At 42.5% G+C, this 18,165-nt stretch overlaps 1 protein-coding gene across 2 annotated transcripts in view; it reads right to left on the reverse strand.

Annotated features, from left to right (window-relative positions):
- Nucleotides 1–18,165, reverse strand: part of METTL22 (methyltransferase like 22) — a 307,308-nt gene that overhangs the window by 70,747 nt on the left and 218,396 nt on the right. For both annotated transcript variants that reach the window (XM_040440780.1, XM_040440779.1), the window contains one exon: nucleotides 8,194–8,247. In XM_040440780.1, the coding sequence (XP_040296714.1) occupies nucleotides 8,194–8,247 (54 nt within the window). The remainder of the gene's footprint in view (nucleotides 1–8,193; nucleotides 8,248–18,165) is intronic.

Genomic DNA, 18,165 nt, shown 5'->3' on the forward strand with positions numbered 1-18,165 from the left:
AAGGTAAGAAAGGCTGAAAGACGACCACCACTGAACAAGACACACAAGCTGAAACGTCAAGACTGGGCCAAGAAATATCACAAGAGGTTTTATGGACTGATGAAATGAGAGTGAGTCTTGATGGGCCAGATGGATGGGCCCGTGGCTGGATTGGTAAAGGGCAGAGAGTTCCAGTCCGACTCTGACGCCAGCAAGGTGGAGGTGGAGTACTGGTTTGGGCTGGTATCATCAAAGATGAGCTTGTGGGGCCTTTTCGGGTTGAGGATGGAGTCAAGCTCAACTCCCAGTCCTACTGCCAGTTTCTGGAAGACACCTTCTTCAAGCAGTGGTACAGGAATAAGTCTGCATCCTTCAAGAAAAACATGATTTTCATGCAGGACAATGCTCCATCACACGCGTCCAAGTACTCCACAGCGTGGCTGGCAAGAAAGGGTATAAAAGAAGAAAATCTAATGACATGGCCTCCTTGTTCACCTGATCTGAACCCCATTGAGAACCTGTGGTCCGTCATCAAATGTGAGATTTACAAGGAGGGAAAACAGTACACCTCTCTGAACAGTGTCTGGGAGGCTGTGGTTGCTGCTGCACGCAATGTTGATGGTGAACAGATCAAAACACTGACAGAATCCATGGATGGCAGGCTTTTGAGTGTCCTTGCAAAGAAAGGTGGCTATATTGGTCACTGATTTGTTTTTGTTTTGTTTTTGAATGTCAGAAATGTATATTTGTGAATGTTGAGATGTTATATTGGTTTCACTGGTAAAAATAAATAATTGAAATGGGTATATATTTGTTTTTTGTTAAGTTGCCTAATAATTATGCACAGTAATAGTCACCTGCACACACAGATATCCCCCTAAAATAGCTAAAACTAAAAACAAACTAAAAACTACTTCCAAAAATATTCAGCTTTGATATTAATGAGTTTTTTGGGTTCATTGAGAACATGGTTGTTGTTCAATAATAAAATTAATCCTCAAAAATACAACTTGCCTAATAATTCTGCACTCCCTGTAAATGCCTAAAGCAATTGCTTTTCAATGGCTTTTGTTTCAAGATACCGCGATGAGTTAAGAAATTTGAGTTAAGAGTGTGTGTGTTACCCCTGCTACATCTGTACTAGTTTTCCATAGAGTTGGTTGAACTTGATGGACTTAGGTCTTTTTTTCAACTGTATTAACTATGTAAGTTCAAAATACAAATGGTCATCCCAGACCACTGTACTGCTCAGAACGTCTCTATACTGTCTTCTATGCGTGTCTGTATATGACAGATGTAGAATCTCCTCTGATTTCTGTCTGCTGTGTATGGAAGACAACATAGACACTAGTCTCCATCTACTAGCTTAGAGAGAATTGAGTATTAGAGATGGAGCTGGCAGAGGAAAAACTGGCACGAAATGTAAAATATAAGAAAGAGTGCTCTTGAAGTACACATACACGGCAACTTATTCTGAAAGTCACCTAAATGTGTAGATATTTTTTAAAGGGCTTATCCAATTTTATTTTATTTTTTTAATCACTCCACCCCCCCCCCCCCCAAAAGGTACCTGTGAAAAGATCTAAACCTACCTGTTCCCAGCCTTTCTACTCTTGCACTGTGGCCTCCGCGTTGTCTTCACCGCACTTCCAGACCTGCCTGTCAACTTCTGCAAGGAAGAGCCACATGTACCACTGCAGCCAATGGCTGGCCTCAGCAGTGAAATGTCCCCAAGCAGCATATCTCTAGGGTGGGGTCATATCGCTGGGTCATGTACCAATTAGGGACACATCACCACTAAGGCCAGTCATTGGCTGCATCAGTGAACATGACCCAATCCATCCAGAAGTTGACAGGTGAGGACCAGAAGTTCAGTGAAGCCAGAATTTAGCAGATAATTTTTTTATTTATTGGGCTAAATCCAAAGCATAGCTGTCCTGTGTGGACATAATCTTAATTTCTCATTCAAGGCTATTAAGGAATTGATCAGGGTCTTTCTCTTACTTTCTTTCACAAACAATACTACAGACCTGCCCATCACTTGTATTTGATATAACAGCCTTGCCTCTATGACTGTGTATACAGAGAGAGCTGTCAGTCACTGATAGGACAGCCTCCTTGACTTCAAAGCCCAGAATGAGCAGGAATTTAAATGTATAAATCACACGTTTATACTAAATATTTTACCATAAAACTACAGTATATACTGTATCAGTCTGCTTAGCTCCTCATGCTGCCTACAGCTTACCTTGCATTTTCATGGTCACAGGTTCCCTTTAATTGTGGAATCAACAACACTGAAAACCTATGACAACCCAACCACATCTGGACTTGGACTTATTAAGTCTGTTAATTGCTCCAATGTTGAACAGGAGGTGTCACATGCTCCAGAAATGGCGGCTGCCATTACCTGGCTGTAGCCACCTCTCCACAGATTCCAGCTCTGGTGCCGGCATTTTCACCAGCCGATATTCTTTTCAGGCTGTGCACTGCCAAGGGGGCATGAACTGTAACAGGAAATGAACCAGGGCCTAGAAGTAAAATACAGCACTGGAATCCATGGCTAGGTAACAGTGGGTGCCAATTCTGCCTGACAGCTGCACCTTAAAGGGGTTGCCCACTTTCTGATTAGATGCTTATATTTCTGCAATACCTTACACTGCCTTACATGTAATGGCATATGAAATGCAAAAAAAAAAAGCCCATTGCTTACCTCAGCATGCCTGTAGAAGCCGCCCCTTCCCACTGCCCAGGAGTGCCATATGTAAAAAGACCACTGATCCCATAGCATCCCAGGCTGTGGCGATCATGTGATATAATCCCATGAATGCCTCCCTGTCTGCATAGTATACTACAGTTCAGACATAGATACAGGAAATTATGTTGCCTGCATATGCACTGAACATTTTTACTGCCCGTGCAGTAGAGCACGTGTCCAAGGCTACGAGGATATTGTAATGTATTAAGTGAGGCATGGACTCGTGGGGCAGGGATGTAATATTAGCAATTTACAAAGCGTTGGTGCGGCCTCATCTGGCATATGCAGTTCAGTTCTGGGCAACAGTCCATAGAAAGGATGCCCTGGAGCTGTAAATAGTACAGAGGAGAGCGACTAAACTGATAAGGAACATGGAGGGTCTTAGTTATGAAGAAAGATTAAAATAATTAAATTTATTTAGTTTTAAAGGGGTATTCTCATCTCAGACAATGGGAGCATATCGCTAATATATACCCCCATTGTCTGATAGATGCGTGTCCTACCTCTGGGACCCGCACCTACATAGAGAAAGGATCCCTGAAAGCTTGCTGGCTTGGCTATTTCTGTCAGCCCTATAGAAATGAATGGGAGCGGTGGCCGCGCAAGCGCTGTGCGCTACCATTCACTTCTATGAGGAGAGTGCTTGGCGATGGCTGGACCCCAGAAAACCCAGGGTCCTCCGGCCACCACCTTTCCCACTCTGTCCTCGGTGTAGGTGCGGGTCCCAGAGGTGGGACCCGCACCTATCGGACAATGGGAGCATATCCTAGCGATATGCCCCCATTGTCTAAGATGGGAATACCCCTTTAAGTAGAGACGTCATGATTAAGCTATACAAATATATAAATGGCCCAAAAATGCCCTCAAAAGACAAGGGGGCACTGCCTCCGACTGGAGAAGAAAAGGTTCAGTCTTCAGAAGCGTCATAGCTTCTTTACTGTAAGAACTGTGAATCTGTGGAATAGACTTCCTCAGGACATGGTCACAGCAGGAACAGTGGACAGTTTTAAAAAAAGGGTTTAGATGAATTCTTAAAAGTAAATGACATTAATGCTTATGAAAATGTGTTGAGTCTCACTTCCTTCTGGGATTCACATCCCCACCTATCCCTTGGATGAGATTGATGGACTTATGTCTTTTTTCAGCAGTATTAACTATGTAACTATGTGTCCAGGGAGGCGGTCATGTGGATGGTATGCTGGGTAATCAATACTATGGTACACATTTTTGTACTTCTAGTGACGATTCAATCCCGGCTGCTCTTTTTTTCGATTATTAGAGTGTTGACTGACCTATATACCTATTACTTTATAGTGTCAGTAAGGTCCTCCCCCTAAAAATAGTGTCAGCAGAGGCCTCCCTATTAGGGCTCTTTCACACGAGCGGATGCCGTGCGGGTAATCTGCTACGTGAATGACAGCCAAGCCCCGTTCCGGGCAGCAGAGACACGGAGCCTTAACATGATTGATAATGCTCCATGCCTCTCTGTGACCTTTTTACTACAAAATCACAGTGAGATAAAGTTGTCACCGTGATTTTGTAGTTAAAAGGTCACAGAGAGGCACGGAGCTCGGAGCTCTCTGCTGTCCGGAACGGGGCTTGGCTGTCTTTCACGCAGCAGGTGACAGACACGGCATCCGCTCGTGTGAAAGAGCCCTTAAAAGAAAGCTAGAATACTTTAATTTACTGTAAATAGGTTCAAAACTGTGATGTGATTTCACAATGTTATTTTAGCCCTCTCCCCTATATTTTATTTGAATGTGATTTCTATTTCTGAACCTTTGAGAACTCGGCATAAGACGCTCCAGCCTTATGATCCTCATTCTCATCTATAAATTGCACGCCAGTCCTCTATTTGTATTTTCCAATCTCCTGCCCATGCTGATTTGTAATGTGATGTGTAGCTGTGAAGCATGCTCTTCCCGCTGACTCCTAGTCATCTCTCTTATTTCCTGAGAACCTTTCTGCTTCATGTGGGTGTAAATGTAATGACTGAGGCAGAGGGGAATAACATTAGCAGTGATGAGAGCATGGAGAATTGAAGGCACACAAACAAGTGACTGAAAACAAGGAGGCAACAATGTAGCACAACATGTTAATAAAGCACATACATGACAGTGCAATTTCCGTATGTGTACCGTTTTTTTTTGCGGACCCATTGACTTGAATGGAGCCAAGGAACGTGATTTGCGGTCAATAATAGGACATGGTCTATCTTTCAACGGAACGAAAAAAACGGAAATAGGGAAACGGAATGCATACTGAGTACATTCCGTTTTTTTTTAAGGAACGATTGAAATGAATGGTTCCATATACGGCCCGTAAACAGAAAAAAACCCAAAAACGGTCGTCTGATAGAGGCCTGTGTGTATTAGAAACTGGTCAGATACCGCTGACAACATTACACTGGCATGTCCTGAGTTTTCTACTGGTGACAACCAAAAATTACGAGACAAATTACTTACTGTTTAACCAGTTCAGGCCATTTAACCAGGTGTATCTTCTATTTTTTAGCAAGTATCTTTGAAAGCCATACTTTTTTTTTTTGTTATGTAAATCAATTGTGCGCCTTTTTTCGCTGATATAGGGGGATTCATGTTATTTTATTTTTTTATAACTTAGAAAATTTTTAAAAAGGGGGAAAAAATTGTAGGTTTATCACATTTTTCTGTTAACTGTACAACGAGCAACTAAAATATTTTTATTTATTTTAATTGTCCTCTTTCCTTAAAGGTGTTGTCTTACCTCAGACATTGAGGGCATATAGCTAGGATAGCCCTCAATGTCTGATAGGAGCAGGTCCCACCTCTGGGACCCACATTTATCTTTAGAACAGTGCCCCCCAATCTTTCCTATGAGAGCGGTGCCCTTGGCTATTTTCGGCAGTCTGACTGAAATGAATGGGATGCGCACCGTGCAAGTGCAGTCACTGCTCCATTCACTTCTATGGGGCTGACGGACATAGCCAAGCCAGCGCTCAGCTATTCCCACTGCTCTCATAGAATGAATAGAGGATAGCCACACAAGCGCAGTGCGCCCTCCTTCACTTTGGGGGATCCATTCTAAAAATAAGTGTGGGTCCCAGAGGTGGAACCTGCACCTAACAGACATTGGGAGCATATCCTAGATGCCCCCAATGACTGAGGTGAGACCACCCCTTTAACAGTTTTTTGAGATATGGGATGTATGGACTATGGTCACCAGGGGAAGGGGGCTAGAAGCTGTGGTAAGGAGTGTGGTGGTCCTTCTTTTTTTATTATTTTGTTAATTTTTTTTCTATTTTTTATTTTATTTTTAAGCTTTGTGCCCACCATAAAGTCATACAAGACCTTTGGAGGGCATTTAACATGACATTATTTTTCATTGCTGATTTTTCCTGTAACTGGTGCTGACAAAGTAGCCTGAATACAGCACCCAGAAAGGTTGTACAGCCCTGTACAACCTCACTGCAGTGCTGATCTGAGTCTGCTAATAGGCAGCAGCTCATGCACATGCCCGGGCCCCTGTAGTCACATGGCGGCTGGGACCTAAGCAGGAAGCAGCACTGCCACTTCCAGATCTCTATACACAGTGCTCATTAAACATTGTGTATAGTGTGATGCGGAAGGCAGGGATGTTTTCTTTTTACCATCCCTGCTTTCTCTAAGAGGAGCAATGCTGTCACTGACTTGATTAGAGTGCATTTGCGATTTCTAAAAGAACGTTTAGAAACATCCGTGTAGAAATAAGTGCCGACCGCCTGGATGTTTACAGGGAGTGCAGAATTATTAGGCAAGTTGTATTTTTGAGGATTAATTTTATTATTGAACAACAACCATGTTCTCAATGAACCCAAAAAACTCATTAATATCAAAGCTGAATATTTTTTGAAGTAGTTTTTAGTTTGTTTTTAGTTTTAGCTATTTTAGGGCGATATCTGTGTGTGCAGGTGACTATTACTGTGCATAATTATTAGGCAACTTAACAAAAAACAAATATATACCCATTTCAATTATTTATTTTTACCAGTGAAACCAATATAACATCTCAACATTCACAAATATACATTTCTGACATTCAAAAACAAAACAAAAACAAATCAGTGACCAATATAGCCACCTTTCTTTGCAAGGACACTCAAAAGCCTGCCATCCATGGATTCTGTCAGTGTTTTGATCTGTTCACCATCAACATTGCGTGCAGCAGCAACCACAGCCTCCCAGACACTGTTCAGAGAGGTGTACTGTTTTCCCTCCTTGTAAATCTCACATTTGATGATGGACCACAGGTTCTCAATGGGGTTCAGATCAGGTGAACAAGGAGGCCATGTCATTAGATTTTCTTCTTTTATACCCTTTCTTGCCAGCCACGCTTTGGAGTACTTGGACGCGTGTGATGGAGCATTGTCCTGCATGAAAATCATGTTTTTCTTGAAGGATGCAGACTTCTTCCTGTACCACTGCTTGAAGAAGGTGTCTTCCAGAAACTGGCAGTAGGACTGGGAGTTGAGCTTGACTCCATCCTCAACCCGAAAAGGCCCCACAAGCTCATCTTTGATGATACCAGCCCAAACCAGTACTCCACCTCCACCTTGCTGGCGTCTGAGTCGGACTGGAGCTCTCTGCCCTTTACCAATCCAGCCACGGGCCCATCCATCTGGCCCATCAAGACTCACTCTCATTTCATCAGTCCATAAAACCTTAGAAAAATCAGTCTTGAGATATTTATTGGCCCAGTCTTGACGTTTCAGCTTGTGTGTCTTGTTCAGTGGTGGTCGTCTTTCAGCCTTTCTTACCTTGGCCATGTCTCTGAGTATTGCACACCTTGTGCTTTTGGGAACTCCAGTGATGTTGCAGCTCTGAAATATGGCCAAACTGGTGGCAAGTGGCATCTTGGCAGCTGCACGCTTGACTTTTCTCAGTTCATGGGCAGTTATTTTGCGCCTTGGTTTTTCCACACGCTTCTTGCGACCCTGTTGACTATTTTGAATGAAACGCTTGATTTTTCGATGATCACGCTTCAGAAGCTTTGCAATTTTAAGAGTGCTGCATCCCTCTGCAAGATGATATCTCACTATTTTTGACTTTTCTGAGCCTGTCAAGTCCTTCTTTTGACCCATTTTGCCAAAGGAAAGGAAATTGCCTAATAATTATGCACACCTAATATAGGGTGTTGATGTCATTAGACCACACCCCTTCTCATTACAGAGATGCACATCACCTAATATGCTTAATTGGTAGTAGGCTTTCGAGCCTATACAGCTTGGAGTAAGACAACATGCATAAAGAGGATGATGTGGTCAAAATACTCATTTGCCTAATAATTCTGCACGCAGTGTATAGTAAACAGGTGGTCAGGATTGGAATATGAGGCTTTAGCACCGGGTCATAACATCCACATAAAGCACTTTCAGTAAAAATACAATCACAGTGAAAAAAAATATGTTTCCAAAATATTTGTAATATAAATCAAATTACCTGTACAGAATTGATTCTTAAGCCAGTCCAGTTCATTTACCTTTACTTGGCCACCTGTTGAAAAAGTACAATTAACATTAATTCAACTATAAAATGTGAGGCCCAGATTTCTTGCTAGAAAAAAAAAAAAGCGGAAAAAGCAGAAAGAGGGGAGATGTCAGGTACAAAAGGCATGCTCTTAAGAAGCAATCTCAACACTGCAGAAATGTGCATCATCTGCTATATCATCTTGTCTGCTACACGGTACTACACGGTACTACATGGTACTACACAGTACTGCTCACCCAGAACAATAATATTATAAGTCATCTTTAGAAATCAAAGGCTTCTTAAAGGGGTTGTTCAAGATCTGCAAAAACTGGTGCACAGGCAGGTGGTGGTATAAAATAACAAGATGAGCATTACTTAGGCTACTTTCACACTTGCGGCAGGACGGATCCGACAGGCTGTTCACCATGTCGGATCCGTCCTGCGGCTATTTCGCCGTGCCACCGGACCGCCGCTCTGTCCCCATTGACTATAATGGGGACTGGGGCGGAGCTCTGGCGCAGCACGGCGGTGCACGGCAAAAGCCGCCGGACTAAAAAGCCTGACATGCAGTAATTTTAGTCCGGCGGCCTTTCGCCGTGCACCGCCGTGCTGCGCCGGAGCTCCGCCCCTGTCCCCATTGACTATAATAGTCAATGGGGACGGAGCGGCGGTCCAGTGGCACGGCGAAATAGCCGCAGGACAGATCCGACATGGTGAACAGCCTGTCGGATCCGTCCTGCCGCAAGTGTGAAAGTAGCCTTACGGTAAAGACTAGAATGTTGAGCGGTTCAACAGGTAAGTAACTTACCTGTTGAACCGCTCAACATTCTAGTCTTCACCGGCAGCACTGAAGTCACGTCATCCAACATGTAACCACTGCAGCCAATCACTGGCCTCAAAGGTACATTATTAAGGTGAGTGATAGACTATAGACTGCAACGAACACTCGTCACTGTAATTTCAGAGCTGCAGCCCTGTGAACAAAGACCGGCGTGGAGGACCAGAATGGCGCTGCTGGAACTTAATTCATAAGGTAAGTAATGCTTGTTTGTTATCCTCAACCCTCTTCTGCCTGTGCCCCAATGTTTGTTTCTCTCAGACAACCCCTTTAAATGGCTGTATAATAGAAATAAGAGTCTAATTTTTACCAGAAACAGCGCCACTGCAGTCCATAGAATGGGTCCGGCATTGCATTCAAATCATTTTTAAATGCATGTATATTTGAAGAGGTCAGTACTGCAGAGACTGTTCTATGGCTGGGAATGAGCACATTTAAAAGGGTTTTCTGAGATTTTGATACTGATGACCTATCAGCACTCCTGTGAGCACCGTGGCCTTCTCTCAGCTCACCAAGCACAGCGCCGTACATTGTATAGTGGCTGTGCTTGGTATTGCACTCAGCCCCATTCACTTGAATGGGTCTGAGCTATTCCGAGGCCACGTGAACCATGAACGTGATGTTCAGAATGAAGGCCGTGGCGCTCACAGGATAGGTCGTCAATCTTAAAATCTCAGAAAACCCCTTTAAGTCATGGATCACTCACCAAGATGAGACCTTAATTACCACAAGGGCTAAATATCATTCTTGTGCGTTTAAACTAAGGCTGCTTTCACATGAGCATATCTGCAATCCGTATATAGTCCGGATTTTATGTACCGGAATCCGCTGCTAATGTTAATGAATTGTTTCCGTCAGTATTTGAAATAGCATGTCTGAGTTTTGTGTGTATTTGTTTCCAAATACGCCCATTACAGTCTATGGGACTGCATCAAAAATGCAGGGAGGAAAGAATCTGCATGTAAATCCTGGTGAAATCCTGAAGCAACACTGACGACAATACTGATGGTATATCATCAGACTAAGGGCTCATGCACACGACCGTATGCCCTCCGAGACATACGGTCAGTGAGTGGGCCATATGTCCCAGAGTGGCATACATCGTGCGCGCAGCATCATAGGTTACTATGATACTGTGCGCATCTGGCCGCCCGCGGGGTTATTGTCCTGCATTCATATGATCTTATGAGTGCGGGAAAATAGCCCCGCGGGCGGCCCGATGCGCACGGCATCATAGTAATCTATGATGCTGTGCGCTCCCGATGTATGCCACTCTGGGACATATGGCCCACTCACTGACCGTATGTCTCGGAGGGCATACAGTCGTGTGCATGAGCCCTAATACAAAGCCAGAAAACGGACGGACTTCAATACGCCTGTGTAAAAGAGGCCTTACAGAGAAGGGAATGATTGATAATAAAGCAGCTGACTGCAAGGGGGTTGCCTGGTTCTCGGCCACTTCTGGTCCCCGCTGGAATACCCCACAAATGCTGTTTTTTATGCAGATTTAGACAATATATTCACATGAGTTTCTGACTTTCTGGTGTCTCAATAACACAGGGCACAAACTACACATTATACGAGTGAATTTGGCTGCTGAACACCCCAACAATCGGGTAAAGCTCTGGTGAAGAGCTGCGCTTAATAAATGCTTTCCATTCCATGTAATTCAGTCAGATCCCAAGGTAGTAGAAAGAGCAGCCCACAAGTTTGGAGATTGGTCCCGACGCGTTTCTGTTGGATGGTTGATCCAATTTTATCAGGGGACACAAATGACACTAATACTAGTGAGCAAGAGAATCCACCTCGGTGTTTCAGGTGGACTGAACAGCAGATACTACCACCTAAGAGTGTATGGCTATCTAAGGGCTCATGCACATGAACGTATTTTCTTTCCGTTCCATTTTTTATGCGGAACCATTCATTTCAATGGGTCCACACGTGTGCATTCCGTTTCCATATATCCGTTTCGCAAGAAAACAGAACATGTCTTATTATTGAAAAATCAAGATTAGGGCGAGCACTCAACACTTGGACCAATAGAATAAGGATAAAACATTTATTAAATCACAATTTTAAACACGTGTACATTTCAATAAAATAAGGAGATAAAATACATAATAACAAATACCACATATAGGGATAAAAAGAATCGTGACGGTCACTTTTTGGGAAACTTGATGAATGCTATATAAAATCTAACACTTGTAATAGGGCAACTGATAATGGTCAGCCAGATCAATTGGATGCAACCATGGGCATATGTCCCATGCGCAGATGGATTAGTCAATTACTAGTGCTGGCTTATGTTCGCGGCTCCAGTAATAGTAACGTAGTGGAGCGGCTGAATCCAACAGTTGCTCCTAATGTGTGAACACAAGTAACAATGTCCTTCAATAGCAGTAGTAGGTAGTGCTGGCTTGTGTATGTAGCTCCAACAATTGCTCCTAATGTGTGAACACAAATAACAATGTCCTTCAATCACGGTAGTAGGTAGTGCTAGCTTTTGTATGAGGCTCCAGTAGTAGTGACGCAGTAGAGCAGCTCAATCCAGCAATCGCTACTGATGTATGGACACAAATAACAATGTCCTTCAATAGCGATAATTCAGTATAGTAGCCGTACACATTCAATAGTATGCTGGGTCGCATACAAACTGCAGCGGTAATATTCCTACCTTCCTCTTTAATCGATAGCGAGGCCGTCTCTGTGGACGTGTGCGGTGGATACGCTGCAGGTGGATAGTCCCGGCGTCTAGTTGGTAACTGCTAAGGTTCGCTGTCTCCAGATCTCGCGGGATTACGGAAGCAGTGAGTGTCCTGGACAGCCCAAAGCGCTGTTTGGCAGATTCTGTGCTTGGCGTCCTAGAAATCCATATTCTCCGATTTAGATTATATTTGCATGGCCATGCATAGAGTGCGGAGGTGCTTCTGTGACAGGTGTGCGGCCCAGACGCGTTTCGGGAACTCCTTCCCTTCGTCAGTGGTACTGCAACACCTGTCTTACTCCGCCTTTTATATGCACAGCTTGCCTGAAATCCTGGATCATTAGATTGACTATCAGCTGAAGTAAATCACCTGCGTTTTTAGTGCGGTTTTTTTACACATATGCGTTTTTTCTTGCTATACGTTGCTCATAATATTCTACATGTCCTACAGAGGTCCAATTTGTAGTTACATATTGCTTGAAAAAGATATACTCATTATATTGTATAAATAGCACAAAATGGTATCATTTTACTGCAACAACAACATAAATAGACACCATTGATAAAACCTAGCTTGTGCACTGTCCTATATAATACAAAACACAAATAAAACCACAGATATAAAAATATATATATATATACGTTTAAAATCTAATATGGTTACCAAATATAGGAAAATATGTAATCTATGTTTTGGATAATGTGAATGGTGCGATATCTCAATGAAAGTCAATTATCAAACATTACATAAAACATCTTTAAAAATGTGAAAATATAAAAATATAAAAATATATATAAAAAAAGGTTGAGAGAGAGGTCTGCAAGCCCATTTTTGAAAAACACTCATTCAGGTAGATATCAGATGTACAGATATTGGTGGTTGGGCTGTATCTCATTGGCGGAGATTTATAGATGATGTAATTTTTATTTGGAATAAAACTAGAGAGGAATTAGATTCTTTCCTGCAAGAAATAAATCAAAACCAATTTAATTTGAGATTCACCGCAAGTATTGCAGAGGAGACAGAATTTTTGGATCTGAAAATAAAATCAGCAGAACAAAGATATATATGCAATACATTCTCGAAACCTACCGCAAAAAACAGCTTCATACAGTTTTCGAGCTGTCATCTGCCGACCTGGCTGTTAAATGTGCCATATGGCCAGTTTCGCAGAATAAAAAGAAACTGCACACAGGACGATGATTTTGAGGTAGAAGCGATTAAAATGAAAGATCAATTCATGGAGAGACAATATCCCGAAAGGGTGATTAATTCAGCCCTAGAAAAAACTAGAAAATTGGATAGAAGTACCTTTTTCATGAATAAGATGGACAGGACTGAGGAATCACAAGATAACGAGGCTATTAATAATAAAATCATTCTCCCATTTAATAATAGCCACAAACGATTACAGAAAATCATTAAAACCCACTGGCATCATTTGTTAAGTGACAAAAAGATAGGACATCTATTATCAACTACCCCGGCATTAATATTTACCAAGGCACCTAATCTAGGCCTAAAAATAGCCCCATCAATTAAAACATCTAAAATAATGAAAAAGGAGAATACAATTTTGGGCTCCTGGATGAATTTAAAAGGTTTTTTCAAGTGTGGGAAGTGTATGGCGTGCAAGGTCAACCCCACACCAAGAAAAACCATTAATATCTCCTCATCACAAAATAAATTTATGTGGGAGATCAAGGATTGCCTAACTTGCAACACGCCAGGAGTTATCTACCTCACCCAGTGCCCTTGCAGGAGACAGTATATAGGGAGAACGAAACGTCCCTTGAAAACCAGGCTGGCTGAGCATATAGCCAAGATAAGGAAAGGGTATGATAAGCATTGTCTATCAAAACACTACAAAGATATACATAATAAAGATCCCTCCGGCTTGGTTTTCACGGCACTGGAGAGGGTAGACAAACACTGGCGTGGGGGAGATTACATCAAACAAATGTCTAGGATAGAATCCAAACATATATACCAGTTTGGATCTCTGCTGCCAGTGGGTTTGAATGCTGACTTGGAGATTTTTGGATTCTTGTAGACTGGGTGCCCCCATTCTGACTCTTGCGACCCGGTCAGGCCGTTTATCGACACTGTGTCGCAGACTCAGTTGTGGGCCCCCAGTCTCACACACATCTAGCCAATGAGATACAGCCCAACCACCAATATCTGTACATCTGATATCTACCTGAATGAGCGTTTTTCAAAAATGGGCTTGCAGACCTCTCTCTCAACCTTTTTTTATATATATTTTTATATTTTCACATTTTTAAAGATGTTTTATGTAATGTTTGATAATTGTCTTTCATTGAGATATCGCACCATTCACATTATCCAAAACATAGATTACATATTTTCCTATATTTGGTAACCATATTAGATTTTAAACGTATATATATATATTTGGTAACCATATTAGATTTTAAACGTATATATATATATATATTTTTATATCTGTGGTTTTATTTGTGTTTTGTATTATATAGGACAGTGCACAAGCTAGGTTTTATCAATGGTGTCTATTTATGTTGTTGTTGCAGTAAAATGATACCATTTTGTGCTATTTATACAATATAATGAGTATATCTTTTTCAAGCAATATGTAACTACAAATTGGACCTCTGTAGGACATGTAGAATATTATGAGCAACGTATAGCAAGAAAAAACGCATATGTGTAAAAAAAACGCACTAAAAACGCAGGAAAAACGCAGGTGATTTACTTCAGCTGATAGTCAATCTAATGATCCAGGATTTCAGGCAAGCTGTGCATATAAAAGGCGGAGTAAGACAGGTGTTGCAGTACCACTGACGAAGGGAAGGAGTTCCCGAAACGCGTCTGGGCCGCACACCTGTCACAGAAGCACCTCCGCACTCTATGCATGGCCATGCAAATATAATCTAAATTGGAGAATATGGATTTCTAGGACGCCAAGTACAGAATCTGCCAAACAGCGCTTTGGGCTGTCCAGGACACTCACTGCTTCCGTAATCCCGCGAGATCTGGAGACAGCGAACCTTAGCAGTTACCATCCAGACGCCGGGACTATCCACCTGCAGCGTATCCACCGCACACGTCCACAGAGACGGCCTCGCTATCGATTAAAGAGGAAGGTAGGAATATTACCGCTGCAGTTTGTATGCGACCCAGCATACTATTGAATGTGTACGGCTACTATACTGAATTATCGCTATTGAAGGACATTGTTATTTGTGTCCATACATCAGTAGCGATTGCTGGATTGAGCTGCTCTACTGCGTCACTACTACTGGAGCCTCATACAAAAGCTAGCACTACCTACTACCGTGATTGAAGGACATTGTTATTTGTGTTCACACATTAGGAGCAATTGTTGGAGCTACATACACAAGCCAGCACTACCTACTACTGCTATTGAAGGACATTGTTACTTGTGTTCACACATTAGGAGCAACTGTTGGATTCAGCCGCTCCACTACGTTACTATTACTGGAGCCGCGAACATAAGCCAGCACTAGTAATTGACTAATCCATCTGCGCATGGGACATATGCCCATGGTTGCATCCAATTGATCTGGCTGACCATTATCAGTTGCCCTATTACAAGTGTTAGATTTTATATAGCATTCATCAAGTTTCCCAAAAAGTGACCGTCACGATTCTTTTTATCCCTATATGTGGTATTTGTTATTATGTATTTTATCTCCTTATTTTATTGAAATGTACACGTGTTTAAAATTGTGATTTAATAAATGTTTTATCCTTATTCTATTGGTCCAAGTGTTGAGTGCTCGCCCTAATCTTGATTTTTCTTCACATACGCCATTAGAGGAGGGGTGTTCCTCTACTTTGGGCTAGTAGCACCTTATCCAGAACCCCGCCTGAGGTGAGCCACCATCTTTGAGTTTTTATGTCTTATTATTGTCCTCATTACAGACAAGGATAGGACTGTTCTATTAGGGGCCGGCTGTTCTGTTCCGCAAAATACGGAATGCACACGGATGACGTAATTTTTGCGGATCTCTGTTTTGTGGACCGCGAAATACACACGGTCATGTGCATGAGCCCTAAAGGGACGCATAGCTGAGTGCTGTGTGAGCGCTGTATTGCACTGGTAATTGCCATTACGATACAGCGCTCACACAGCACTTAGCTATGTTATATTTGAGTATTTTATACCAAACTAGTAAAGGTTACGTTTTCATTGACAAGGTACAGTGTTTGGGGGTTTATTCCCTCTATTTTGTTGCTAGATTTCCCAGTACTGATAACTGTATTTCTCATCCAACAATCACTTTGGCAGTGTCTGTTACACTGTAACCTATGACAGAAATTTTTACTTTAGCTGCAAATGTCTGCCATGGATTATTTTTTTTAAATTACATTCGATTTGGCTATGGCAAATGCCTTAAGCAGGCAATCCCATCATGATAAAGGGCTTAGTGAGCTCTCACATAAGCCAAAAGCAAAAGTCACAAACTTGGATTGGCCAGTAAATCCGCATACGGACTATTGGGGTCATTTATCAAACTGCTGTAAAGTAGAACTGGCTTAGTTGCCCATAGCAACCAATCAGATTTAACCTTTCATTTTTGACAGCTCCTTTGGAAAATTAAAGGTGGAATCTGGTTGCTATGGGCAACTAAGCCAGTTCTACTTTACACCAGTTTGATAAATGACCCCCTATGTCCACTGAAAATCAGTGTAGCTAATCCGCAGTCGTTGCAGCACAAGGACTGGCTACACATTACACCTAAATGAGCTTTTATGACATCGGATTTTACATCCATAGGCATTAAAGGGGTTGTGTCACTTCAGCAAATGGCATTTATTACGTAGAGGAAGTTAATACAAGGCACTTACTAATGTATTGTGATTGTCCATATTGTCTCCTTTGCTGGCTGGATTTATTTTTCCATCACATTATACACTGCTTGTTTCCATGGTTACGACCACTCTGCAATCCACCAGTGGTGGTTGTGCTTGCACACTATAGCAAAAAGCCCCAGCCTATATGAGCTGCAAGAGGTGGCAAAGTAGGCTGCTGCCACTGCACGTGGTCAAGTGGAACAACGCCACCAGCACATGTCCCAGCCAGCTCACAGCTTATCCACATGTTTAGGTCAAATACGTAGCAATTAGCCAACGTATCTGGTATGGTGATGGTCAGATCATTCGCAGGGACGATCTGACAGAAGAGTAATTAGCTACATTCTGGCTGCGATCAAAACAGGAAACTTGGCTATATCAACGGACCCATTGGCTTAGTTGTCCATAGCAACCAATCAATTTCCACCTTTCATTTTTCAGAGCTCCTTTGGTTGTTAGGGGAGTTTATGCCAGTTTTTCTTTGCACCAGTTTTGATAAATCTCCCCCATTATGTCTTAACTTAAAAAAAAATTAGACAGCACGAATATAGAGTCTGAGGCTCGGCTCACACCGGTATCATGGCTTCTGTTTCTACAGGATTTCTGAGATATATTTTATATTGAGCCTGCTATGTTTCTGCTTCTTCTAGCAGATGGACTATTGCAGCATGCTATCCTGTTCTGATCTTCTTAGGCCTCATGCACACGACCGTTGTGTGTTTTGCAGTCCGCAAATTGCGGATCCGCAAAACACGGATGGCATCCGTGTGTGTTCCGCAATTTGCGGAACGGCACGGACAGCCATTAATATAACTGCCTATTCTTGTCCGCAAAACAGACAAGAATAGGACAGGTTATATTTTTTTGGCGGACCACGGAACGGAGCAACGGATGCGGACAGCACACGGAGTGCTGTACGCATCTTTTGCGGCCCCATTGAAGTGAAGTATTTGCGGCTCGGATGCGGACCAAAACAACGGTCGTGTGCATGAGGCCTTAGGCAATGAAAACATAATGGAAAAGAGCTAATGGAATGAGGCACATGTAACATACAAAGAGTAACCATTAAACGGGTTTTCCCCCCTTTTCTTTCTTATATTGATGACCTATCATCAGAATTTCAGATTGGCGGAAGCTGACTCCCAGCACCCCCGCCGATCAGCTGTTTCAAGAGAACGCAGCACTTGTACGAGCGCTGCCTTCTCTTCTCTATTTATTACCTGCTCACCATCACAAAGAATCATTAGTTACCCGATAAATGCCCCGTCATTCCAGTGTCTTTTTACTATACTGCACCAATGACTCGCTCAACCACACATGGGACTGTGGGAAGTCAATCACTGGCCTCAGCCATACATCTGGGCCTGTGTCCCAGATGTTTTAGACCCTGAGCAACGCCCCTGGTGGTAGCTGTTTTAGCTGCAAACGGGAGACCAAATCCATATTAAAGGGGTTGTGTCACTTCAGCAATTGGCATTTATCATGTAGAGAAAGTTAATACAAGGCACTTACTAATGTATTGTGATTGTCCATATT

Source organism: Bufo bufo, chromosome 7, assembly GCF_905171765.1.
Source record: "Bufo bufo chromosome 7, aBufBuf1.1, whole genome shotgun sequence".
NCBI classification, from domain to species: Eukaryota; Metazoa; Chordata; class Amphibia; order Anura; family Bufonidae; genus Bufo; species Bufo bufo.